The 22,172-nt window shown below is 41.5% G+C and overlaps 1 protein-coding gene across 2 annotated transcripts in view; it reads right to left on the bottom strand.

The window, feature by feature from the left end:
* The window catches only part of pccb (propionyl-CoA carboxylase subunit beta), a 44,017-nt gene that overhangs the window by 6,021 nt on the left and 15,824 nt on the right, over positions 1-22,172 (bottom strand). For both annotated transcript variants that reach the window (XM_055646183.1, XM_055646182.1), the window contains exons 6-11: positions 21,539-21,649; positions 15,308-15,416; positions 7,922-8,042; positions 4,145-4,226; positions 3,679-3,802; positions 1,719-1,826 (exon numbers count right to left, since the gene is read on the bottom strand). In XM_055646183.1, coding sequence (XP_055502158.1) covers positions 1,719-1,826; positions 3,679-3,802; positions 4,145-4,226; positions 7,922-8,042; positions 15,308-15,416; positions 21,539-21,649 — 655 coding nt within the window. The remainder of the gene's footprint in view (positions 1-1,718; positions 1,827-3,678; positions 3,803-4,144; positions 4,227-7,921; positions 8,043-15,307; positions 15,417-21,538; positions 21,650-22,172) is intronic.

Below are 22,172 nucleotides of genomic sequence, written 5' to 3'. Positions count from 1 at the left end.
GCAGATTCCCCACGTTCCTCACTGTGACGGAAGGCAAAAAAAGCCTAAGCTTCTTCGTGGTCGGGGCAGTCAAAGTCCCCGCAGCTTGGAGTTCCCGAAGTCGGTCTCTGACCAGACACCGCTAGCTCCGTGATCTTAAGTCCGCAAGCACCCACGGTTGAGGCTCCGAGGTTCCCCCCCCCCACCACATAAAGCAAGCTAAAGAAAACTAAATACATCCATTGAACACATAATATTTAAACACAAAGGGACAGACAGACTGTTGGCGAAGCTGGCGCCACCCGATGGAACTACATTTGCAATAAATCAAAAACACATAAATAAAGAGAACCTTTTATTGAAGCATCATGCTGCAGGTTTAGGTATCAGTGGAGAATAGGCAGCACTTGCAAATTTTGTCCTGGGGTTAGCGCAGCAGAAGGTGGTGATTAGAAATCCATTTTGGCATGGTGCCCTCTATAGGAGAGTACAGACACTCCCCGCGTTACATAATGGTTCTTCTGCCGAGAATGGTTTGTAAGCAGATTTCTCTGCAAGTCAAATGTCCATTTTCTATTGTAACCTGTATCACATTATTCTGTGTACACTTGATCCCATTCCTTCATTTCATTGATTATGGGTACTGTTGGGGTGATTATTTACATTGTATCCAGTAGAACTGCATATACTGGTGTTAATACACAAAGAATGAAAAAAGCTGCAGGGACTCAGCAGGTCAAGCAGCATCCCTGGAGAATATGGATCGGTGACGTTTCGAGTCGAGACCCTACAGTATTCGGTCATTAATGAATCCAATGAAACATTTCCCTTGGGCAGCTTACACCCCAGCGGTATGAATATTGACTTCTCTAACTTTAAGTGACCCTTGCTTTCCCTCTGTCTCTCCATCCCTCCCCCTTCCCAGTTCTCCAACCAGTCTGACTGTCCTCAGATTACATGTTATCTTTGCTTAAGAGGGAACTGCAGATGCTGGAGAATCGAAGGTTACACAGAAAAGCTGGAGAAACTCAGCGGGTGCAGCAGCATCTATGGAGCGAAGGAAATAGGCAACGTTTCGGGCCGAAACCCTTCTTCCTATTTCCTTCGCTCCATAGATGCTGCTGCACCCGCTGAGTTTCTCCAGCTTTTCTGTGTAACCTGTTATCTTTGCTTTGTTGTCACCGTCTCTTGGCTAACAATGACCTACTCTACATTTTCCTTGATCCTCATTTCTTTTGATGTCTCATTTTCACACCTTATTGGCCTGTCCCTTAGGCGACAGTCGTAGCAGTTCGCTGAAAATCCGGCGACTGAACCTCTCTATGCCAATGTCTACGACAAGCTACAACAACCTACCACCTAGTCGACATCAAGCAACCGACAACCGGTGACCCATTAAGACGACCACACCCACAGATAATAGGTCAACATCGGTGCGAGACCGGCTTGAAAAGTTACGCTTTGTAAATCCAGAGAGAGGAAATTGGCAGGTGGGGCAGGGGAGGTGAGGGTGAGGGTGAGTGGAGGGGAGAAATAGGTGAGAGTCCACCTGGGGCAAGTACAAACATGCTGTTCTAACTCACCGTTATAAACTGATCCAAAAATGTGACTTTAAATAGTGTGGCACAGTGCTCTGCTTGGCAGTAATAGTGGAAGTGTGATTAATATGAATCATCGTTGAACACAAGAATGGAATACAAACTCTACTGGTTTATGATAAGCTATTTTTAGTTTTTTACCTGGCAAGAATCCAGGCACATCCACAAATGTAATGATTGGGATGTTAAATGCATCACAGAATCTGACAAAACGAGCTCCTTTCACCGAAGAGTTAATGTCCAGACAACCTAAAAAAAAATGACAACTTAGTCACAAAGAGTAGGGATTAACGCGTCCCTTTCAGAATGACAGGCAGTGACTAGTGGGGTACCGCAAGGCTCTGTGCTGGGACCGCAGCTATTTACAATATATATTAATGATTTAGATGAAGGGATTACGTAACATTAGCAAATTTGCAGATGACACAAAGCTGGGTGGCAGTGTGAACTGTGAGGAGGATGCTATGAGAATGCAGGGTGACTTGGACAGGTTGGGTGAGTGGGCAGATGCGGATAAATGTGAGTTTATCCACTGGTAGCAAAAAGAGGAAGGAAGATTATTATCTAAATGGTGTCAAGTTGGGAAAAGGGGAAGTACAACGGGATCTGGGGGTCTTTGTTCATCAGTCAATGAAAGTAAGCCTGTAGGTACAGCAGGCAGTGAAGAAAGCGAATGGCATGTTGGCCTTCATAACACGAGGATTTGAGTATAGGAGCAAAGAGGTCCTTCTGCAGTTGTATAGAGCCCTGGTGAGAGCACACCTGGAGTATTGTGTGCAGTTTTGGTCTCTAAATTTGGGGAAAGACATTCTTGCTATTGAGGGAGTGCAGCATGGGTTCACAAAGTTAACTCACGGGGGCGGGACTGTCTTATGCTGAGAGAATGGAGCAGCTGGGCTTGTATACTCTGGAATTTAGGATAAGAGGGGACCTTATTGAAACATATAAGATTATTAAGGGTTTGGACACGCTAGAGGCAGGAAACATGTTCCCGATGTTGGGGAGTCCAGCACCAGGGGCCACAGTTTAAGAATAAGGGGTAAACCAATGAGAACAGAGATGAGGAAAGACTTTTCACACACAGAGTTGTGAGTGTGTGGAATTCTCTGCCTCAGAGGGCAGTTCTCTGAATACTTTCAAGAGAGAGCTAGAAAGGGCTCTTGAAGATTGCGGAATAAGGGGATATGAGGAGAATCCACGGACGGGGTACTGATTGTGGATAATCAGCCATGATCATATTGAATGGCGTTGCTGGCTTGAAGGGCTGAATGGCCTACTCCTGCACCTATTGTCAAATGAACATTCGTTGTTCCTGCTATTTTTTAAATTAACAATTATTTAATCGACAATTCCCAGTGCAGAGGACATCAATAAGTGGGGGGGAAAAAAATTGAGAGCTGAAAATCTATGCTCTCCCAGTGGAATACAAGACTTCCATGGGGACCACAGGACAGCCACGGTGATGGAAGATGGGCAATGTTCCAAGAGCTGCATAGAGAATTTCATTGGAGCAGTCAAAATGTGGAGGAAGGAACTGCGGATGCTGGTATACACCGTAGATAGACACAAATTTCTGGAGTAACTCAGCGGGACAGGCAGCATCTCTGGAGAGAAGGAATGGGTGATGCTTTGGGTCGAGACCCTTCTTCGGACTCACGTCTTCAGTTCGAATCAAAGGTAAATGTAAATGTAAAAATTGTCCCTAGTGGGTGTAGGATAGTGTTAATATGCGGGGATCGCAGTCGGGACTGACCCAGTGGGCTGAAGGGCCTGTTTCCGTGCTGTATCTCTAAACTAAACTAAACCAAACAGTGCTAGATGCCAAAGGCAGAGGTGGGAGTGGAATGCAAAAATGAACTGACAAACTAATCAAATCTCGGTCATCTTTGTGCACTGACTGGAGACCACACTTCATCTGCATTTAGTTTCTCTGATCTCAAGATGAGATTGTTACAACAGAGTGCAGTACAGCAAACGGTACATAAATTGCTGCTACACACCAAGGTGTATGTGGATTCATGGACAAGAGGGTGGGAGATAAACAAAAGTGTGGCAATGTAATTAAACAATGCATTCTCTGCATCATAAACTGCGCACTCACCTGAAGCCACTTTAGGCTGATTGCCCACAATTCCCACTGTGCATCCATTCATTCTGGAAAATCCAATAATAATATTCTTTGCATAATTGGGCATGAGCTCAAAAAATTCCCTTTCGTCCACAATCTAAAACAGAATTTCAAAAGAGGTTTTCTTGAACTGTGGTGAATGTTAAAATTAATTCCCATCTCCCCAACACTTTGAACTTCAAACTATGGCCAAATCTAAACAAGGCTTTGCATTGAACAATATGGCTCTTACACGCCAGAGTTCTGTGCTAGCAACTGCCAGGATTATGCGAGGGATAGATAGGATAGACTGTCAGAACCCTTTTCCCCAGGATGGAAACATCAAATACTAAAAGGGACAGCTTTAAGGTGAGAGGAACAAAGTTTAAAGTACACTCTGCCCCTTTTCTTGCAAATACAGGATTACAAGAATATGAGTTAAAACTAAACAGTTCCTTACCGCATGGACAATATCCAACATATCATATGCTTTTGTAGACTCAAGAGGAACCAAGGTATCCAAGCCCGGCACCAACCTGTCCCTTTGAGCAGAAATGGGCAAAAGTAAACACTTTACTTCTTCATTACATGTCCATGAACCCTGAATTTCTGATAATTGCATAGAGTCAGAGTCATAGAGTTGTACAGCACCGAAAAAGGTCCTTTGGCCCACCTTGTCTATGATGACTAAGTTGGGTTAGTGGGCTGGTCCCATTTGCTTGTAATTAGCCCCAGAGCCCTCTAAACCTTTCACACACAATACACAATACAATTTATTTGTCACTTGAACCTCATAGAGGCTCAAATGAAATGTTGTTTCTACAGTCATACACACAAGAAAAAAAAAGACCCAAGACACAACACAATTTACACAGACATCCATCACAGCGCATCTCCTCCTCGCTGTGATGGAAGGCAAAAAAAAAAAAAAACTTCTCTCCCCTGCACTCCCCATTCCCTTCCCGATGTCAGAGTCAAAGCCCCCGGCGGGCGATGGCAATTGTCCCGCGGCCATTAAAGCCTATCCATGTCTGTACAAATGCGTTTTAAAAGTCATATTTGTATCTACTTCTATAGCTCATTACAGAGATTGACTGCTCATTGAGAGAAAAAGTTGCCTCTGAACTCTCGTTTAATCTCTCCTATCTCACATAAGCCTCTACCATCTAGTTTTAGAATTGTCTACCTGGGTTAAAAGAGTGTACAATGTATCTGTTTCCTCAACCTTTTGCACCTCAATGAGGTTACCCCACACCCTCCTGCATTACTAATATATATTCCTTTGTCTTTTAAAGTGTGTAACTTCCCACTTACATGTATCACATTGAATTGCACATTTACAAAATAATCCCTTTACATCTTTCAGATTGTTTCCAATGTTCTCATGGTTATTCATCCAGCTTCCTATCTTTGTTGGAAAAGCAAAATACTGAAGATGCTGAAAATAATAAGTAAAATAGTAGACATGGACATGATTCTCTGAAAGAACACGTTTTCTTAGAGATGCTGCTTGACCCGCTGAGTTATTCCAGGACTTTGTCTATCTTAAGTAATAAAGGATTTTGTGTTCTTTAACTTAACATTGGTATTATACTTTTAAGGCAAAATCTCAATATTTCAGAGACATGTGAAACTAATGCATAGGCTCATGATATTGTCAAAAATTATTTATTCACCTGAATAAAAATGTAACCACTGTTATATAAACGAAATTTACAGTGAAATTATTTATTCAATTGAATAATCACACATCAATTAAAAATATATATTCTTCATGTTTGAAATTGTCAATTAAAATGGGTTATCCATAAAGTGTCGACACAAAGAGCTGGAGTAACTCAGCAGCATCTCTGGAGAGAAGGAATGGGTGACGTTTCGGGTCGAGACCCTTCTCCAGACGGCGTCTACAAAGTGTCTTGTCCTCAGGCATAGATGTACAATTCAATATGGCCACTAGATGGCAGACTTTCCCTGGTGAAAAGAGCACCGTAACATCACTTGCTGGAGAAATGTTCAATGCAGCCACACGAGGGCAGACTTGCACTTTTCAAGAGTTAATCAGTGTATTCAACATACAAGCTCATGCCACATTGAAACTTTCTGATCTAAACCGTTATTATACAATTTTAAATCCACAGTGTATCATGGTATTTCTATCGTTATCAGACAATATTTAAATTATGATGACCTATACTTAACACCTCAATACGAGCACATTTATGCGCTGTCAGCAAAGTAATCGAAGCAAAGTAGTTCAGTAAGCCTACAGGTTGTCTCTGCTCTGCTAGCAGATCCTGGCTGACTAATAGCAAAGCTACATTTACTAGTGTTTCCTCCATTTCCCATAAAAAGTATTGATCTCTTTCAATACAGCACAATAGTGTAATTCCTAATGTAAAGATGTGTTCTTGCATATAACAGTAGCATTTTGAAGATGTGTTCAAGAAGGAACTGCAGATGCTGGAAAATCGAAGGTACACAAAAATGCTGGAGAAATTCCGCGGGTGCAGCAGCTTCTATGGAGCGAAGGAGATAGGGAACGTTTCGGGCCGAAACCCTTCTTCAGACTGAGTTTAGATTCAGACTCAGTTTACCCCAACTCAGTCTGAAGAAGGGTTTCTGCCCGAAAAGTTGCCTATCTCCTTCACTCCATAGATGCTGCTGCATCCGCTGAGTTTCTCCAGCATTTTTGTGTACCTAGCATTTTGAAGACCATGGTTTTGATGACGAGTTTACATTTTTATTTTCAGTACCTTTTTAAAAATTCATTTTCTCTACATGGTCTATCATGTATTTATTCCTGGACAAAACCACAAATATAGTTAATTTAAGGAGGGTCTTGACCCGAAACATTGCCTATTTCCTTCGCTCAATAGATGCTGCCTCACCCGCTGAGTTTTTCCAGCATTTTTGTCTACCCCAAATATAGTAATGAGCTGGGCCACTCGAGTACTGCTCTTATTCTAATCTCACTGCATGAACCATCTCAAATATCTCTCAATGTTGGTAAACAATATCAATGAAGTGGAAAATCTCCTCAGGGTATTGATTCTTGTACAATATCTTAACAGCAGATTTTTAACTATTTTGCTGCCAAGGCTAAGTGTTGTTTATTTGATACATAACAGTGGCAAATGGAATATTTGTGAACACCGCCCAGTCCATCGAAGGGATCTAATGAAGTTGTGCCTCAAAAAGCCAGCCAACACCATCAAAGACCCACACCACCCTGGCCACACACTCATTTCACCACTGCCATTGGGAAGGAAGTGGAGGAGCCTGGAAACTGTAACGTCCAGGTTCAGGAACAGCTTCTTCCCCACAGCCATCAGTCTATTAAACACGACAACAAATAAGCTCTGAACTACAACAGACTATTATTATTATCGCACTACATTTGTTTATTTAATGAGTATGTGTGCATGAGTATGTGTACACACTGAACTTTTTTTCTCCTGTTATGTACTATGTTTACATATTCTGTTGTGCTGCAGCAAGCAAGAATTTCATTGTACTGTCTGGGACATATGACAATAAAACACTCTTGACTTCTATGATCTGTTGCAGATCATTTCAATTGAGAAATTACAAAATGTCAATTTTCAAAATTGAGTGAAGCATTAAAGTCAGTCATGAAGCTCAGAAACAGACCCTTTAGCCCAACTCGTCTGTGCAAAAGAGGTGTCTACCTGAGCTCATCCTGTTTGCCTGGGTTTGCACCATATCCCTCTAAACCGTTCCTACCCATGTTCCTTTCTTTAAAAGCACAAATTGTGCCAGCTCCACCACTTACTCTAGCAGCTCATGTATCCCACACACTTGCAGAAACTGGACTTTTTTTCTCTGGAACTGTTAACTGTAACTGAAATGTTAAGAAATGATATTCTGCATTTTGGTATTTTTATTCTTCACTCCACCTGTTTGGCTTGGTTGTATTATCTGATTTGATTGGATAGCACACAAACAAAAGCTTTTCCCTGTATCTCAGTATGTGACAATAATAAAGATAAACCAAAACCTATGTTGAAAAACTTGCTTCTTGGGCCTGCCTCCCTTAAATCTAACCCCGTTCACATTAAACCATCAGTTTTTAGATTGTCCTGGGAAAAAGACATGACATTCATCACCTCATCTATAGATGATCAATGTCAATGGACTGATGTAACTAGAATAATGGAAATTCAGTTTTACAAACCAAAGCTAGTGCAGATGGAGTGCAAAGCAGACTTTTACTTACCATGGATCCTGACATTCTGTTATTGGAGCTGGATCTTTGTTATTCAGAGGTATATAATTGAAGAACTCTCTTAAGTTCAGTAAGGCATCAATATCATTTTCAAAAGCCCTATGTGCAACACCTGCAATATAAACATGCATTATAAAAAAAGTGAATCTTCAGACAAAGCAATTACCTGTTATATTGTTACAATTAACATGTAAATTAAGTGCAGAATGTAGTAATGTCATGTGATCTAGATAGTGAGAACAGTTGCAGAACAGGCTATTAAATTAGAAAAATTAAAAAAGAAAATTAGAGCACATGGTATTGGGGGTAGGGTGTTGACGTGGATAGAAAATTGGTTGGCAGACAGGAAGCAAAGTGTAGGAGTGAACGGGCCCTTTTCAGAATGGCAGGCAGTGGCGAGTGGAGTGCTGCAAGGCTCGGTGTTGGGGCCGCAACTGTTTACCATATATATTAATGATTTGGAAGAGGGAGTTAGGAGCAACACTAGCAAGTTTGGGGATGACACAAAGCTGGGTGGCAGTGTGAACTGTGAAGAGGTTGTTAGGAGGTTGCAGGGTGACCTGGACAGGTTGAGTGAGTGGGCAGATGCAGTATAATATAGATAAATGTGAGGTTATCCGCTATGGCAGCAAAAACAAGGGGGCAGATTATTATCTCAAAAGGGTTAGGTTAGGTATGGGGGAGGTGCAGCGAGACCTGGGCGTCCGTGTACACCAGTCACTGGAAGTTGGCGTGCAGGTACAGCAGGCAGTGAAGAAAGCTAATGGAATGTTGGCCTTCATAACAAGAGGATTTCAGTATAGGAGTAAAGAGGTTCTTCTGCAGTTGTATATGGCTCTGGTAAGACCACATCTGGAGTATTGTGTAGTTTTGGTCTCCTAATTTGACGAAGGACATCCTTGTGATTGAGGCAGTGCAGCGTAGGTACACGAGATTGATCCCTGTGATGACGGGACTGTCATATGAGGAAAGATTGAAAAGACTAGGCTTGTATTCACTGGAGTTTAGAAGGATGAGGGGGATCTTATAGAAACATATAAAATTATAAAAGGACTGGACAAGCTAGATGCAGGAAAAATGGTCCCTGAAAATGAGTCTGAAGAAGAGTTTTGGCCCGAAACGTTGCCTATTTCCCACGCCATAGATGCTGCCGCACCCGCTGAGTTTCTCCAGCATTTTTGTCACCTTTTTTCCAGTATCTACCTTCAACTTTCCAATGCAGTCAGAACCAGCACAGTTCTTCTTTTAAGACTGAGTTGAGAAAAAAATGTTGTGGACCAGAGGGCATTGGGCGAGTCCTGGATGGATTTACCAGAGAGTTAGATAGAGGTCAGGGCTAGTGGAATGGGATTATAGAGGCAGGCACGGGTTATTGATTTCAGTGACACATGAATCTCGGTCGAAGGGCAATGGCCTCCTCCTGCACCTATTTTCTATTCTTCTAACGAAAGCCTGTAGACCTATAACAATACTTTCATCTCAATTACTGTCTCCATTAGAAGTCACTGGCATCTTCTAGCCACAGAATTATGAATGAAATCGATGAAGTTTGTGCATATGGGAAAGTTGCTACGGTGGCACAAAATTACGGCTGAAAGTTTCTTGGTCTGCAATCCTTATGAATGACCACTCTCAATTTATTAGCTGCATCTTCTAGCCAGAGACTAGAGTTGCTGCCTTACAGCACTTGCTGCGCCAGAGACTAATGGTGCAGTTTGTACTGAGTTTGTACATTCTCCCCGTGACCGTGTGGGTTTTCTCCGAGAACTTCGATTTCCCCCCACACTCCAAAGACATAGGGGTATGTAGGTTAATTGGCTTGGTGTATGCGTACATTGTTCCTAGTGTGAGTAGGATAGTGTTAATGGTCGGTGCGGACTCGGTGGGCCGAAGGGCCTGTTTCTGCGCTGTATCTCCAAACTAAAAAACTAAAGCATACTGGAGTTGTTCTTCTGGCCAACATAATAAATCACAGCAGCCACGTAGCAGTTTCTATATTTGAAGGAGGACTATCTTAAAATGAAGTGATGAAGCATCAAAGGTTGGTCAGCAATGGAAAATGTCAGCTTCAAATTATTTATTAACAACATACAGTGGAATTTTAACTATATTCTCTATTATTAATTGAAAAACTGACCAGAGAGTTTACTATTGATAAACTAAACCTTCTGCACCAGTATTGACACCAATTACAGGGTAGTGACTGTGAAATTGTTCAGTCTTTATAATGCCATTTTTATTTCAGCTCCAACTTAAAGGCTTTGTGTCCCCACATCAAGTTTTAAAAACTCTAGCTCAATATTCTCCTTCTCATTAGAGTTTTGAAGTTTGTTATAATTGTTGGCTAACTGGGAGCCCAGCTTACAAGTGGAGTTGTAACACGCTGAATATGCACAGAAATTTACAATATAAACAAGGAGTCAAGAACTTGATCAAGCCAAACCAACAATTTCCCAGCCAAATTGAAACATTGCAACCCCTTGTGACTGTAACAGAGCACAGACGTGCTGCAATAAGAACGCTGGAGCAGTAGTAGGTCATTTGGGGTGTCGGATCATGGCTTCAGTTACTCTTCTCTGATAGTTTCCCATTACCCTCCCCGATCTTGCAAAAACAATTTTACTTCCTCTTTAAATGGTCCCTAATAATCTAGCCTCCACAACCTCATGCACAGACAATTTGCGAGATCACCATCCTCAGAAGAAATCCCCGTGCATCTGTTTTTAGATTTTGTCCTAATCTAGTAATTATGTCCCTTTATTCAAGATTCCCTCACCCATGAAAACAATGACATCCGCGCTGCCAAACCATGTCAGGTCCTTGCATGTTTCAATAATGGTACAAATGTTAATACAGGTGCACAACCTTTTATCCGGTGTTCCGGAAACCGGAAAACTCCGAAAACCGGCCATTTTTTCCAAGATGTCGTCTGCACACCAAAGCTCACGTTTGGCGCCAAACTTGACCCGAATCGACCCACGGTCAACCCAGGTCTGTACTACTGTAGCGGCTGCCTCCTCTCCGGAGACCGGGAGACGCTTAAACATCTGTAAATCATTGCTTAAATGTTAGTCAGTTAGTTTGGAGAGCTTTTATGTGAAGGGGGGGGTGAAGGGGTAAACTTTAATTCTTAGTCCCCTACCTGGTCGGAGAGGCGGGGAGCGGTCAATGCCTTACTGGGTCGCCGTGCAGTAAGCTCCGCAGCGCTGTGGCCGGTGGGGCTGCGGGCGGCGCCGGTTGTAGCTCCGACCCCGGCAACTCTACCCCTGGCTGCGAGGCGCTCCAAATCCAGCGCGGCCCGTGGCTGGACGCCCCAGCTCCGCGAATGTCGGGAGTCGGCGGCGTCGCAGCGCTGGGATACCAGCGGGGAGCGGGCAATGCCTTACCGGGTCGCCGTGCGACAAGCTCCGGAGCGCTGTGACCGCCGACTCCCAACATTCGCGGGCGGCGCTGGATTTGGAGCGCCTCGCAGCCAGGGGTCGAGTTGCCGGGGTCGGAGCTCCAACAGGCGCCGCCCGCGGCCGGACGGAGCCCCCAGCTCCGCGATGTTGGGAGTCGCCGACCAGGTAGGGGACTAAGAATTAAAGTTTCCCCCTTCACCCCTACTCCACCACCACCACATAAAATCCCTCCAAACTAACTGACTAACATTTATGCAATGATTCTCCCGGTCTCCGGGGAGGAGGCCGCTGCTCCAGACTTTTCAAGCCGCCCGCGCTACCTACCTAATCTACGCTAAATATCTTCCATTCGGAAATCCGAAAATGTCCGAAATCCGACAAGTGTCTGGTCCCAAGGCTTTCGGATAAAAGGTTGTGCACCTGTATTAAAATAAACAAGTCTTATACAGACTACAGGCCCAAATGGTACTAACCTAAAGATCATTGAGCATGTGCTATGCAAGTCTCTTCTTCTTTTGCTTATTAGTGTATTGGCTGCTTCCCAATACAACTCAATTAGTTTTATCTTAAGTAATAATTAAGATAAATTATTAGAAAACCCACAGTGCTCACTTAGAGAGTGCATCTTCAGGAGCACTGTCAAGACAGAAAATGCTGGAAATATTCAGGTCGGGCAGCATCTGTGGAGAGAGAAGCAGGATTAGCATTTCAGGTCAATGACCTGTCATTATGTTTCTCTCTCCACAGATACTATTGACATGCAGAGTTTGTACAGCATTTTGTGTTTATGTTTCAGCTGTCGAGCATCTGCAGTTTCTTGCTTCTAGTAAAGGCCAGGCCATGCTTTACTAATTAAAATCTTTTTCTTTTTTAAACAAGCTATTAATTGATGAAGGTTACCTATGAAGCACATTCCATTTGATCATTCGCAATCATTCGTAAGGTGTAAATTCGTAATGATCATTCGCGATCATTCATAAGGTGTTTCAAATTAGTTATACTGCATGACAAAACACAGATTTAACTGCTACACTGCAATAAGAACTGACTTAATGTCCCCAGGCAATAAATTGTCAATTAATTTTAATCTGCTTGGAGAAAAGTTACCAACATCATGGTTTTTCCCGTTTACTGTCTTCATTACTGGTCTAAATGTAGGTTTTGGGAGAGAGAATATACAAGTTTGCATGTGATAAATCTACCAAACAAGCTGCAATGCTGCAACTACAGCTGATGTCCCACGGGATCACAACTACTTGCTAAGTAGATTTTTTAAACTTAAAAAATACATAGTTGTAGATTTGGATAGATCTAAGAGAATCCAAGAGGGAACTATTGAAGTTTAAACGTGAAAAATAACCTTAGAAAATGATAACAAAATGGAAGGCCGCTGTGTTTGTGTTGACCCAATCTGAATTTGGGGTGTAATTTTATTAGTTACTGTATATCACAGGCATATCAAAGATCTTTTTAAAGGCAAATTTCCTATGTTCACCATATTTTCGGAGAACGAGTTCAAGGCCTCCAATATACAGTGAGTCTAAAACCTTTTCAACTTTATTCTTGATATTCTAACAATTATTTTAAATCTATGCTCCTGATAACTAACATTTATGCCAATAGAAATAATCCCTTCCTATTAATCACTATCATGTGGAAACTTGCCAAAAGTATTTTTGAAGTAGACGTGGAACTACATTATATTTATCACCCTCATCGTCCCTTTTTGAAAGTCTCCTGAAGCAATTCTATCACATTTGTCGTATTGTATTACCAAATGATCTACCATTAATAATTATTTCCTGGTTCTTGTGCAAATCCTACTTTTCTAGATGATTAATACTTTACTCAGAATTTAATTTACCTCCCTTCCTGAAATTAAGTGATAAAACATAATTTAACCAGTCCTAATACCATCCTCCTGCAAATCCCAGAACATGTTATTTGTGTAGGCACAGGAAACCTCAGATGCTAGAATCTGTCACAAAAGGTGGGCAGCTGAAGGAAGTCAGTGGACTAGGCAGCATCTGAGGAAGGAAATAGCCAGTCAACATTTCAATCATCTCAAAGGGATTTGTGCAAATATTTACAACAGTAAATATTTACATTCCTCAATTTAATGATATGAATTAATTCATAATCTGTACTTAAATCCAGGTGAATAGCTTCTTCATACACAAATATCACTTTGAAATGAGCAGCACCCAAAGATGGGAAAACAAAAATAACAACAATACACGTGAAATAAATGGCAACCATTAATCCAGCACACTTAAAAAGTAGAAATACTGATACTGATCACTAGAGCCAGGATGTCTAGGCACTAAAAATCGCTGAAATAGGCAGGCAAAAAGGCATAATAAAATTACAAAAAAGGCACAAAAGGCATTCATTGACAAAAAAGGCATTTATTTCCACCACCAAACTAGGGTTAAAAATGATAATTATAAAGGTATGCTACATTAAATGACCAAAGTAGCCTGGTTGCACATAACTACCAGCATTTTTTCAAATTATCTGGTGTTAAACTATGCTGTCTGTCAGACAGAATATGCTACAGTTGTTTTCTACCCCAGCTGAGGTGAATGGTGCATACCTGAAACAAGCTACAAACTCTACATTCATGTTCATATCTTGTGCATTACAACTACCTTTGAGAACTTTAGCTGTGTTTTGTATTTCTTCAAGATCTTTGTTAGCTAAAATCACCCTCTCACATTTTCCTTGTATGTCTTCACCTACATCGCCAGGAACTTTAAGTACAAAGTACAGCAAGTGAAGATGTAAACAACTGAGCAATAGTTTAGCTCTTTGACTTCTGCAATACTTTCGATGTCAAGAAATACTCCTTTGATGGTTGACCTGCCTCCAGTGTACCAATGACCACATTGGCAACAAATCTCCCCACAGCATCAGTTATCTCGTCTATTGAGATCCATATTTTGTTGCATGCAACTTCATCTCTAATTTTCTGCACAATGTTGAAGTTGCTGTCAACATAATTTTTCCATAATGATGACTCACTTGGTATATGCTCCTCTGTGTACTTCCCTAAAAAACCTCTGAGAGATTTGTTTTTCAATTTCCACAGTGGAATTCCAGAATCAATGAATGCGTTGCACAGATCACTCGAAAAATCAGATTTGCGATTGGAGCCAGCAGTAAATGTTGGGAGGAGACAAGCTTGCGTATTTCCTACCTTCTGTTTCTCTGCCACCAACTTGTGTTTAGTGGTCTGTACATGCATGGAGATGAAATATTTCTTCTCATGATTCACTGCTTTCTCGCATGCGTTGCAAAACAGCGCACAGTTGTCTGTAGAGAATATATCTCTCCCGTACACTCTCACCAAATCGTTCAGTTTTTTTCACAAGGCGTTGACTTGACTTTAGGCATTTTGACGCTTGCAGGGGTAGATCCTACAGGAGTGGGGATGCAGACTTCGACAGGCATGCCTAAGTACAAACTAAGAAGAGGAATCAGAGCAGCCAAGGAAAGGTACTCTGAGAAGTTGAGGAGCAAGTTCTCAGCAAATGACTCTTCTTCAGTGTGGAAGGACTTGCAAGAAATCACAAGCTACAAGAGGAAAAACCCCCACTCCTTGGACAATCGTCAGCTGACCAACGACCTGAACGAGTTCTACTGCAGTTTCGATAAACAGAAACTTAACCCTGGTAACCCCAACCAACACTTCACACCTACTTAAAGCATGACTCCAGTTTGCAAAGACTGGACCCTTTCCCACCACCCCTCTCCAATCATCACTTAACACCCACTTACAGCCGGGTTTCGTCCCGGTGGTGTAAATTTTCTTGTAAGTTACGTTAAAACGGCAAAAAAGCCTGATTTAGGCACTCAATCGTGAAAAAGGCATTATCTTGCTGAAATAATCAAAAAAAGGCACATGGCATTTATGGCAAAATCCTGGCTCTACTGATCACTCAATAACATTCTCACTCTCTAAAAGTCATGTCACCTGAAACTGCAGTGTGGGTTTTTGCACCACCAAGGTCTTCCTGTGTCACATCCTCATTGGTAACAGATTTCACCACATCTGGGCCAGTAATGAATAAGTAAGAAGTACCCTGCAAACCACAACATTGATCTAATCAGAATCAAATCAAAGCAGCACAAATAAATGAGCATTTTTTGAAAAAGACCGTTACTAACTACAAAGATCATAGTATATTTTGCTTTGTTTTAAACCAAATGCTAACTTGGCAATATGACAAAACTGAAAAACAAAAAAACTCAAACCAGCATGCTAGCATTTGTGGAAATCAGTACTGTAAAAAATTAGGAGTCTCTAAGTAAAGAGCTGAATGGACTTCTTCATTAATGCTGATCAGAGCCAGCCAAATAATCTCAGATTCTGTTTCTGCTTCAAAACAAATAACAAACCAAAACCCAAAACTTGCATTTTCACAAAGTGCTTCTGATTTCCTAAATGCTACTTGTCTTTTAAATTCATGAGACCGTGGCAGGCACAAGCAAGCAAGATGTCAAAACTTCAGAAACATATGCAAAAATTCTTCAATACAGGTTTGATGTCTGTAGGGCATGAAAGACACACTTTACAAGATGATCTTCCAGTCACGCCTATGCCATGCATTTCTTTTTTCCAGAAGCTGCATAGGGAGCTCTGAATTGCAGGCCAATGGAGAAAAATGTCTCAACGCTGTTTTTATAATCCAACATGGTGAGGATCTACATCTTGGATTTTTTTTAAAGAAGTCAGTAAGTGGCAGAGTAAATATCAATCAGTGACTTTCGCCAAGCTGACAAAGGCCATCCAGTGGTTTTGAGAAGGGAATTAGTCCCAGAAGCATTGGCTTACTCATGAATTTGTACCCTGCCCTTGAGAGACTGAATAGGCCCAGATCTTAAAAAAAGTTTGAAGGCACACTTCTGGCAAGCAGCATGTCAGCCTGCAAAGGTCTCAACATCCTCTTCTACAGAGAGAAAAAGGAAAAAGAACAAATATCAGAAAGTATACCCATGTTCTTGGTAAAAATCAACCAGATGTTGGTGGAGCAATTGCTTCCAATCAACAACTGGGGATCCAATTCAACGAAATCAGGAAGAGCTGCCCTCTCTCTCCAATCTTAGTCATTTGCTCCATCGAGTCTATTATCATTCCCATTAGGAATAATATCGATATCCAATGGACTACCTCGAGCAGTGCAGACACATAGGTGGGGATTTCCCCATGCATGGATAATGTCACAGATTTTTGTTCTAACCATCATAAGGTCAAAAGGAATAAGAGTAGAATTAGGCCATTCGGCCCATCAAGTCTACTCCACCATTCAATCATGGGTGATCCATCTCTCCTTTCTAACCCCATTCTCCTACTATCTCCCCATAACCTCTGACTCCTGTACTGTCTGACAGTCCATAGGCTCGTGGGTAGCTGTGACTGTGGAGGCAAAATCGAACTGGAGCAAAGTGAGAACGCATTATTTTTTATCTAATCCTTTGGTATCTGAAGATAATCAGAATCTGGATTGGGGCACCAAAAACTATGAAGGTTGAGCTAGTTGGTAGCACATTTATAGGATCGGTGATAAGTTATAAGATATTGTGGTATTGGTCAATGCCATGCTCTACACCAGTGGCCATTCTTTTGCATGGTGCACCAGAAGCTAAATAGCTTTCTGGTACACAAACAAAAAGGTTCCATGTGTGATCCACTTTGAGCAGGGTGGGTTTGACCAGACACAACATGCCCGCAAGTTTGATCACACCCTCTAACTTCTCTCAGCTGGTGAAGTATCTGAAGGGGAATCCCTTCAGTCACAATGTAGTTGGAGAATTTGGCAGCATACAACTTGCTTACAGTCCTCAAGGCAGCAAATCCAATTAGACATTTCACTCAATCAGACTCACGGCACCATTTTGCAAAATGCCTCGTCATCAGTATGTTGTAGATAGAAACAGGATTGCCCTCCAAATAGACTTGGAACTTCATATCCATTGTAAGCAGTCCTCAAAACTGAAGGTTGTATGAAATCATAACCAACCTCCATCTGGCATACAAAGTGTTGGGAGAGGACATGTTTGTGTCTCTTCCACTTCAGATTGGTGACAGTGACACATATCAGCACCTCTTCAGGGATCCTATCTGATGGTTATTGTTGGAGTGAGAGGTTACAGTACAATACCTACCATCTAAACCTGTTTTGCACACAATGTGCAAGAGGATATAGTGAATGTGGCATGTTAAGTAAAAGGATTGCTGTATGTACAATACTAATCATAAGGAATAGGAGTAGAATTAGGCCATTTGGCCCAACAAGTCTACGCTGCCGTTCAATCATGGCTGACCTATCTCTCCCTCCTAACCCCATTCTCCTGTCTTCTCCCCATAACCTGAACCTGTGCTAATCAAGAATCTATCTATCTCTGCCTTAAAAATACCCACTGACTTGACCTCCAAAGCCTTCTGTGGTAAAGAATTACACAGATTCACCACCCTCTGACTAAATACATTTCTCCTCATCTCCTTCCTAAATGAACACCCTTTGATTTTGAGTCCTGGGTTCTCCAACTAGTGGAAACATCCACTCCATCCAAGCCTTTCACTATTCTGTTTGTTTCAACGAGGACCCCCTCATTCTTCTAAACTCCAGCGAGTACAGGCCCAGTGCCGACAAACGCTCATCATAAGTTAACCTACTCATTCCTAGGATAATTCTTGTAAACCTCATCTGGACCCTCTCCAGAGCCAGCACATCCTTCCTCAGATATGGTGCCCAAAATTGCTCACAATATTCCAAATGCGGCCTTATAGAGCCTCAACATTATATCCCTGTTTTTGTATATAGCCCTCTTGAAATAAATGCTAGCATTGAGTTTGCTTTCTTTACTACCAATTCGACTTACAGATTAACTTTTTGGGAATCCTGCACCAGCACTCCCAAGTCCCTTTGCACTTCCGATTTCAGGATTCTCGCCCCATTTAGAAAATAGTCTACGCCTTTATTCCTACTACCAAAATGCATTACTCCACACTTTGCGACACTATATTCCATCTGCCACTTCTCTGCAAACTCTCCCAACCTGTACCTCCACGTATTTTCGTATCATAGAAACATAGCAAATAGGTGCAGGAGTAGGCCATTCGGCCCTTCGAGCCTGCATTCAATATGATCATGGCTGATCATCCAACTCAGTATCCTGTACCTCCATACCCCCTGATCCCTTTAGCCACAAGGGCCACATCTAACTACCTCTTAAATATAGCCAATGAACTGGCCTCCACTACCTTCTGTGGCAGAGAATTCCAGATATTCACCACTCTCTGTGTGAAAAATGTATGTCTCATCTCGGTCCTAAAAGATTTTCCCCTTATCCTTAGACTGTGACCCCTTTTTCTGGACTTCCCCAACATCGGGAACAATCTTCCTGCATCTAGCCTGTCCAGCCCCTTAAGAATTTTGTAAGTTTCTATAAGATCCCCCCTCAATCTTCTAAATTCTAGCGAGTACAAGCCGAGTCTATCCAGTCTTTCTTCATATGAAAGTCCTGACATCCCAGGAAACAGTCTGGTGAATCTTCTCTGTACTCCCTCTATGGCAAGAATGTCTTTCCTCAGATTAGGAGACCAAACCTGTACGCAATACTCCAGGTGTGGTCTCACCAAGACCCTGTACAACTGCAGTAGAACCTCCCTGCTCCTATACTCAAATGCTTTTGCTATGAATGCTAACATACCATTCGCTTTCTTAATAATAATAATACATTTTATTTGTTGGACACCTTTCAGACATCTCAAGGACACCTTACATAGATTAACAGGAATATAAACATATAATCAGAGTAAAATAAATAATAAAGACATCACAGACACAAACTAAAAACAGAATTCAGTCCAAAAACAGAAAATCAAAAACACAATGTGAAGAGAGAGCAGCGGCAGCCAAAGCGCGCCAGCGTCCACTCTCCCTTCACGGCAGCCATCTTGGACAGAGACTAACAGGATTACGTAGAGACAGAAAATCATCCTCCCACAATTGATACCACTTTCTTCACTGCCTGCTGCACCTGCATGCCTACTTTCAATGACTGGTGTACCATGACACCCAGGTCTCGTTGCATCTCCCCTTTTCCTAATCGGCCACCTAATCATCTGCAAACTTTGTCACAAAGCCTTCAATCCCTTCGTCCAAATCATTAATAGACAATGTGAAGAGTAGTGGCCCCAGCACTGACCCTAGCGAAACTCCTCGTCATTGGCAGCCCCTCCTTTATTGCCATCCAGCCAACCTGCTATCCAGTTTCTGCCCTTTGATACCATGGGCTCTCATCTTCCCAAGCAGCCTAACGTGTGGCATATTTTCAAAGGCTCTCTGAAAATCTAAGTGAACATCATGTACTGACTGTGCTTTGCCTATCCTATTATTTACTTCTTCAAAAAATTCCAGCAAATTTGTCTAGCAAGACCTCCCCTTCACAAAGCCATGCTGAATTTGGCCTATTTTATCATGAACTTCTAAGTACTCCGTAACCTCATCCTTTATAATGGACTCTTAAATCTTACCAACCACCAAAGTCAGACTAACCGGCCTTTAGTTCCCACTATTCTGCCTTGCTCTCTTTATGTGCAGCGGGGTAACATTGGCAATTTTCCAATCATCTAGGACCACTCCTGACTCTAGTGATTCATGAAATACCACTATCAATAACTCCACAATCTCTCAAGCCACCTCTTTCAGAACTCTAGGGTGCAGTCCATCCGGTCCAGGTGACTTATCCACCTTCATCCCTTTCAGTTTCCCAAGCACCTTCTCCCTAGTAATAACCACTCCACTAACTTCCATCCCCAGACTCTCTTGAATTTCAAGCACATTGTTGGTGTCTTCCACTGTGAAGACTGATGCAAAAAATGTTAATCAACTCCTCTGCCATTTCTTTATTCCCCATTATCACAGCGTCCACTATTGCCTCTTTTTTGCTCTTTATACAACTGAAGAAACACTTGCTATCCTCTTTTATATTATTGGCCAGCTTACCTTCGTATTTCATCTTTTCTCCCCGTAAGGAAGGAACTGCAGATGCTAGTTTAAACCAAAGATAGACACAAAAGGCTGGAGTAACTCAGCGAGACAGGCAGCATCTCTGGAGAGAAGGAATACCAGCTCCTCGTTTTCACTCAACAAACAACTAACAATGGCCTGTTTCCTATATCATTATATTTTTGCATATCTTTCATTCATTGTTCTATATCTCTCCACATCATCATTTATATCTCTCGTATCCCTTTCCCGTGATTTTCAGTTTGAAGAAGGGTCTCGACCCAAAATGTCACCCATTCCTTCTCTCCAGAAATACTACCTGTGCCGTTGAGTTACTCCAGCTTTGTGTGTCTATTTTCACCATTCATTCCCGCATCTCACCTCTTCAGTTGGACATAAGATACCAGACAATTCAGGAACTGCTCCTTCTCCACTGTTATCAGACGACTGAACAGTTTTCTCATAAGCTAGGGTGCAGTCCCAATCTTCCAACCTACCTCCCTGTAGCCCTTTGACTTCTTTCTAACTATTGCTATAATACTGTAATTTTATATTCGGCACTCTGGTATATTTCTCTTTGCACTACTTGTGTATGATTTGATTGTATAGCATGCAGACAAAACTTTTCAATGTACCTTGGTTGAATTGACAATAATAAACCACTAAGGTTCATCTCACATTCATTATCAATTGATTTTCTTTTAAGGTACATTTTTCTTGTTACTTAATGAATTTCTACCTTTATAAACTAATAATAAGTATCCATTATCTAGACTATGACCAAGTCTACCTCTCAAAAGGAAATGCCGATGTTTTTAAGACATATACATCATAAAAAATATTCAACACTAAATATTTTCTTGAATTAAACGATTTTCTAATCACTTGCCACATTCAGGCACAGAAAGGAGCCCAAGTGGAGAAACAACAAGTCAAATAGCAAGTTGTGAAAAATCAGCAATTCAGACTGATGAATTGCACATCCAATATAATGTAATCCTTTGTTGTACATAATTTGTCAGGCAAAACAAATGTTTGTTACATCTCTCAGAATAACTTTTGTGTTCATTTAGCTTGCCTGGAACACATATTGCAACAATGGCTCAATTCCAAATAGGATTTCTTGGTTACAAAGGCAGAACATAAAACAAGGGACTTCTGTAATCGAATCATTAATTAATGTACCTTACCTTTACCATAAATGTAAAGTCAGTTAAGGCAGGTGAATAGACAGCACCACCAGCACAAGGACCCATGATGAGGGAGATCTGGGGAATGACTCCGGAGGTCAATACATTTCTCTGCAAAATATCAAATTCAAACTGTTATTGCAATACAGTAGGAATCTAATGCATAAAGCAAGTTGTTCATCAAAGCAAGATGATAAATCAGCTAAATTCATTAAAACAGCCATCAATATTTGTGGCATGTTTCACCATTAAAAGTTGATCCTTTGTTGATTCTACATCAATCTATAATCTTTATTTTAAATGTACCCAGCAACATACGAAAGGAAGCATATTAGGATGACTGTCTTGATACTATTAAAAGTTTGCATGAAAAGTTCATACTTTTTGATTTATGCAATTTATAAAATTTCAGAGACATAAATGATTGTAGGTCAAAATTCATTAAAATGTAACTGCAATGTAAACATTATTCCAGACACAAGGAACTGCAGAAGCTGATTTACAAAAAAGACTGCTGGAGTAACTCAGTGGGTCATGCAGCATCGCAGGAAGTGATATTTTGGATTGGGACCTTTCTTCAGATATTGTTCCATGTGGTTGGGTTCCAATTCCCAGCAGCGACTTTGTTAAGGGA

Source organism: Leucoraja erinacea, chromosome 14 (assembly GCF_028641065.1).
Source record: "Leucoraja erinacea ecotype New England chromosome 14, Leri_hhj_1, whole genome shotgun sequence".
Lineage (NCBI taxonomy): Eukaryota > Metazoa > Chordata > Chondrichthyes > Rajiformes > Rajidae > Leucoraja > Leucoraja erinaceus.
Note: the sequence above shows the minus strand (reverse complement) of the source record. Positions and strands in the feature narration are given on the sequence as shown.